Here is a 5,061-nt window from a genome sequence, read left to right as displayed (position 1 = left end):
CCCATGTCCTCCATGATATTTGTTATGCTCCACAAATAAGTGAAACCATATGATAATTGACTCTGTCTGCTTGACTTATTTCACTCAGCATAATCTCTTCCAGTCCTGTCCATGTTGCTACAAAAGTTGGGTATTCATCCTTTCTGATGGAGGCATAATACTCCATAGTGTATATGGACCACATCTTCCTTATCCATTTGTCTGTTGAAGGGCATCTTGGTTCCATAGTTTGGTGACTCAAGAAATTAAAAATAGAACTTCCCTATGACCCTGCAATTGCACTCCTGGGTATTTACCCCAAAGATACAGATGTCGTGAAAAGAAGGGCCATCTGTACCTTCTTGTTTCTTTAGCCCAGTCTTTCCATGGTGGATGCACTTTGAAATAGGTGAATGGAGCAAAGACAATGAGAAAATAGTTCTAGGAAGAATGTGTTGCCACCACTGAGAAATTTTGCTAGATTTTCCTCAAGTGTGAATACTTTATTAATGAATTGCTTGAATCCAAAGTATAGACACACTGATGGGTACTAGTATACTTGTTTCCTTTACTTAAAGTCTCATTTTGGGTGCCCGGGTGGCTCAACTGTTTAAGCAACTAACTTTGGCTCAGGTCATGATCCTGGAGTCCCAGGATCATGTCCCTCATTGGGTTCCCTGCTCAGGGTGGACTCTACTTCTCCCTCTGACCCTCCTGTCTCTTGGTTCTCTCTCTCTCTCTCAAATAAATAAATAAAATCTTAAAAAAAACCCTCTCATTTATTTCCCAAAAGCTGTCTCTGCTATGTGGAACCCCAGAATCTAACAAGTGTCTTGGAATTCCTCCTCCTGGGGTTCTCAGATGATCTGGAACTGCAGCCTGTAATCTTCAGCCTGTTCCTGTCCATGTATCTGGTCACCATGCTAGGGAATCTACTGATCATCCTGGCTATCAGCTCTGACTCCTGTCTTCACACCCCCATGTACTTGTTCCTCTCCATCCTGTCCCTGGCTGACATCGGCTTCACTTCTACCACGGTCCCAAAGGTGATTTTGGACATTAAAACTCATAACAGAGTTATCTCTCGTATGGGCTGCCTGATTCAGTTGTCTTTTTTTATTCTTTTTGGATGTTTGGACAGTGTACTCTTAACCGTGATGGCCTATGATCGGTTTGTAGCTATTTGTTATCCTCTGCACTACCCAGTCATCATGAACTCTCGCCTCTGTAGCCTGCTCATTCTGGTGTCTTTTTTGATCAGCCTTCTGGACTCTCAGCTTCACTGCCTCATGATGTCACAGCTTAACTTTTGCATAAATGTGGAAATTCCTCATTTCTTCTGTGACATTCCTCAGCTCCTCAGACTTTCCTGTAATTGTACTTCCACCAATAAATTATTCCTGTATTTTGTTGGTGCCATCTTTGGTGGTATTCCAGTCTCAGGGATCCTTTTCTCTTATACACGAATTGTTTCCTCCATTCTGAGAGTCCCATCCACAGGTGGGAAGTACAAAGCCTTCTCCACCTGTGGCTCTCACCTGTCAGTTGTTTGCTTATTTTATGGAACAGGTCTTGGGGTGTACCTCAGTTCAGCTGTCTCACATTCTTCCAGGAAGGATGCAGTGGCCTCCGTAATGTATGCTTTAGTTGTTCCCATGCTGAATCCCTTCATTTACAGCCTGTAGAATGGGGATGTCAAGAGGGCTTTGCAGAGGCTCCTCAACAGAACAGTCTAGTCTTCGACTCCTTTTTTTGTCTGTTAATTATAAATAATTGCATATGGAATTGGCAAACATACCTCTTTGGGCATATAATTTTGGTAGCTCATGGTTCCCATTCCTCCTGATTTGTCATATCTAAATATTGCTTATCTTGGCACATCTTTGATGGAATTAAGGGAATATGCTGGGACTCTATGTATGGCAAAATCATTGCACAATTGAATCTTATTAACCTGTGGAATCTTCTGTATTTGTAACCTATGGCCCAGGTAGAAATTCAAACTGTCTTTTAAAATATATTCTCTGGAATACTACTCAGCCATCAAAAAATGAAATCTTGCCACTTGAAAATATATGGGTGGAACTAGAGGGTGTTATGGTAAGGGAAATAAGTCAATCAGAGAAAGACAATTATCATATGATATCACTGATATGTGGAATTTAAGAAACAAAAGAGTATCATAGAAAAGAGGAAAAAATGAAACAAGATGAAATCAGAGAAGGAGACAAAGCATAAGAGACTCTTATTGATAAGAAGCAAACTGAGGGTTGCTGGAGGGGAGGGGTTGGGGTATGGGGTAACTGGGTGATGGACATTCAGGAGGGTACTTGATGTAATGAGCACTGAGAATTACATAAGACTGATAACTCACTGACCTCTATCTCTGAAATCAATTATACATTATATGTTAATTAATTGAATTTAAATAAAAGATAAAATATTCTCTTATCCATTTTTACTGTCATGTCTCTTTCCCATAAAACTTTGGCTTTGATCAAATCTATTGATGCAAGTTGTATGAGAGAATGTATGTCACTGGTTCTCAATCTTGGCTTCATGTTTGAAACATCTGATACACTTTAAAAATCCTCATGCCTGAGTCCCACCACAACCAGTTAAGATTTAATTGGACTGGAGAGAAAAAAGAACTTGATCAGTTTAAAAAAATTAGAAAATTTTTTTTTAAAAATTAAATTAATTTATTTATTTTCAGAAAAACAGTATTCATTATTTTTTCACCACACCCAGTGCTCCATGCAATCTGTGCCCTCTATAATACCCACCACCTGTTACCCCAACTTCCCACCCCCTGCCACTTCAAATCCCTCAGTTGTTTTTCAGAGTCCATAGTCTCTCATGATTCACCACCCCTTCCAATTTCCCCCAACTCCCTCTCCTCTCTAACTCCCCATGTCCTCCATGCTATTTGTTATGCTCCACAAATAAGTGAAACCATATGATAGTTGACTCTCTCTTTTAATAAACATATAATGTATTATTAGCCCCAGGGGTAGAGGTCTGTGAATTGCCACGTTTACACACTTCACCACAGCCCTCACCATAGCACATACTTCCCCAATGTCCATAACCCCACCACCCTCTCCTTACCCCTCTCTCACCAGCAATCCTGTTTGTTTTATGAGATTAAGAGTCTTTTATGGTTTGTCTCCCTCCTGATCCCATCTTGTTTTATTTATTCTTTTCCTACCTCCCAACCCCCCCCCCCCCCCCATGCTCCATTGCATCTCCACTCCCTCATATCAGGGAGATCATATGATAATTGTCTTTCTCCATTTGACCTATTTTGCTAAGCATAATACCCTCTAGTTCCATCCACATCATTGCAAATGGCAAGATTTCATTTCTTTGGATGGCTGCATAGTATTCCATTATATATCACTTCTTTATCCATTCATCTGTTGATGGACATCTTGGTTCTTTCCATAGTTTGGCTATTGTGGACATTGCTGCTATAAACATTTGGGTGCACATGCCCCTTCGGATCACTATGTTTGTATCTTTAGGGTAAATACCCAGTAGTGCAATTGCTGGGTCATAAGGTGGCTCTATTTTCAACTTTTTGAGGAACCTCCATGCTGTTTTCCAGAGTGGTTGCACCAGCTTGCATTCCCACCAACAGTGCAGGAGGGTTCCTCTTTCTCCACACTTGATCGATTTTTTAACAGCACCCCAGGCCAATCTAATGTGCATCCAAGGTGGAGGAGTCTTGAATTTTGTCAGAACTTTCATCCAACAATAACTTGCATGTGTTTGTTCTTAATGGTCAAACCCTGAACATCTCAAAGCGATCAGAGGTCAGAAAGGAGGAGATATGAAAGAGTTTTCTATAACAATAGCCAATGTGGTTATTCCCCTCATATTCTTGATAATATTTTTTAACTTATCTTTACTGGCCACACTCTACAACTGGTTCATTGGGCTGGATAATTAAGCTATTATTTTCTGTTCCAAACTTACCCTTCTATACTTTAAGTAGTGATGCTGTGGTAGGGGCTGGGAATCTTTAAACCACTGCTCTGATTTTCCAACTGGCTTCTCCTTACATTCTTCTGATAATGGTAATAAAGATCACATGTGCTAATGCCCAATCTTTTCTTGATTGAACTCTGACTGACATATCATAATATAGGGAATAAATCTACATTGTGAGTGAGATGCAATGGGGAGATTGCAGAGTGAGCTCAGGATAAAAAGATGACTGTAGGGGCACCTGGGTGGCTCAGAGGGTTAAGCCTCTGCCTTTGGCTCTGGTCATGGTCTTAGGGTCCTGGGATCACATCCCATGTCAGGCTCTCTGCTCAGCAGGGAGCCTGCTTCTCTCTCTCTCTCTGCCTGCCTCTCTGCCTCTTTGTGATATCTCTCTCTGTGACAAATAAATAAATAAAATCTTAAAAAAAAAGGTGATTGTAATGATATCTCTTGGTCAAGGGTACACAGTTGTGGTTTCAAGTAGTGGTGATATTTCCAGTGACTGTGTGGTTTTAATTGTGCCTGTAGATTAAGTCACCTCTGTCATTATGGATAATTTTAACTCTGATCCTCATTTTCATTACTCAAGGATAGTGAAGGACCATGTCCTCAGCAAAGGAGAGATCTTTCCTTTCACTAGGATTCCACTTTGTCACCATGCTTTCTTCTCTCATGATCAGTCATCTTTGGGTCCTTCCATCTTCTGCTACACAACCAGGAACCCATGTGCATACCAGTCTTTCCTTCACAGAAGCTGCACATAGTTTCTGAGGTAGCAATCTGGGCTTTTTGAAATGCTGTCTAATAACTGGTTTAATTTGCTCTGTCTTTACATTAAGCAAATAGGCTGCCAACCTCACTGACAATGAACTTAGTATTGTATGGGATCTTCCTGCTATCAAGTGGATTCAGTTTAATACTATTTTCCTCCTGTTCAAGAATTCTAAAACATCTCAATACTCACACCTCCTTCTCCAATCCACTATACTCCTGTCATTTGGTCATTTGGGATCTCTAAAATATTCCTCTGCCATCTATGCACACATGCATAAGCACAATTTCTTACACTCCCAATTTAATGGGGTAAAT

The 5,061-nt window shown here is 40.5% G+C and overlaps 1 protein-coding gene across 1 annotated transcript; it reads left to right on the top strand.

The window, feature by feature from the left end:
* Positions 1 to 788: 788 nt before the first annotated feature.
* Positions 789 to 1,715, top strand: LOC132010943 (olfactory receptor 7E178-like). The gene is given in 1 exon segment (XM_059388940.1): positions 789 to 1,715. A coding segment is annotated over 1 exon segment (831 nt). The 5' UTR covers positions 789 to 884.
* Positions 1,716 to 5,061: the final 3,346 nt, after the last annotated feature.

The sequence above is a fragment of the Mustela nigripes genome, chromosome 2 (genome assembly GCF_022355385.1).
Source record: "Mustela nigripes isolate SB6536 chromosome 2, MUSNIG.SB6536, whole genome shotgun sequence".
NCBI classification, from domain to species: domain Eukaryota; kingdom Metazoa; phylum Chordata; class Mammalia; order Carnivora; family Mustelidae; genus Mustela; species Mustela nigripes.
This window is presented reverse-complemented; position numbering and strand designations above follow the sequence as displayed.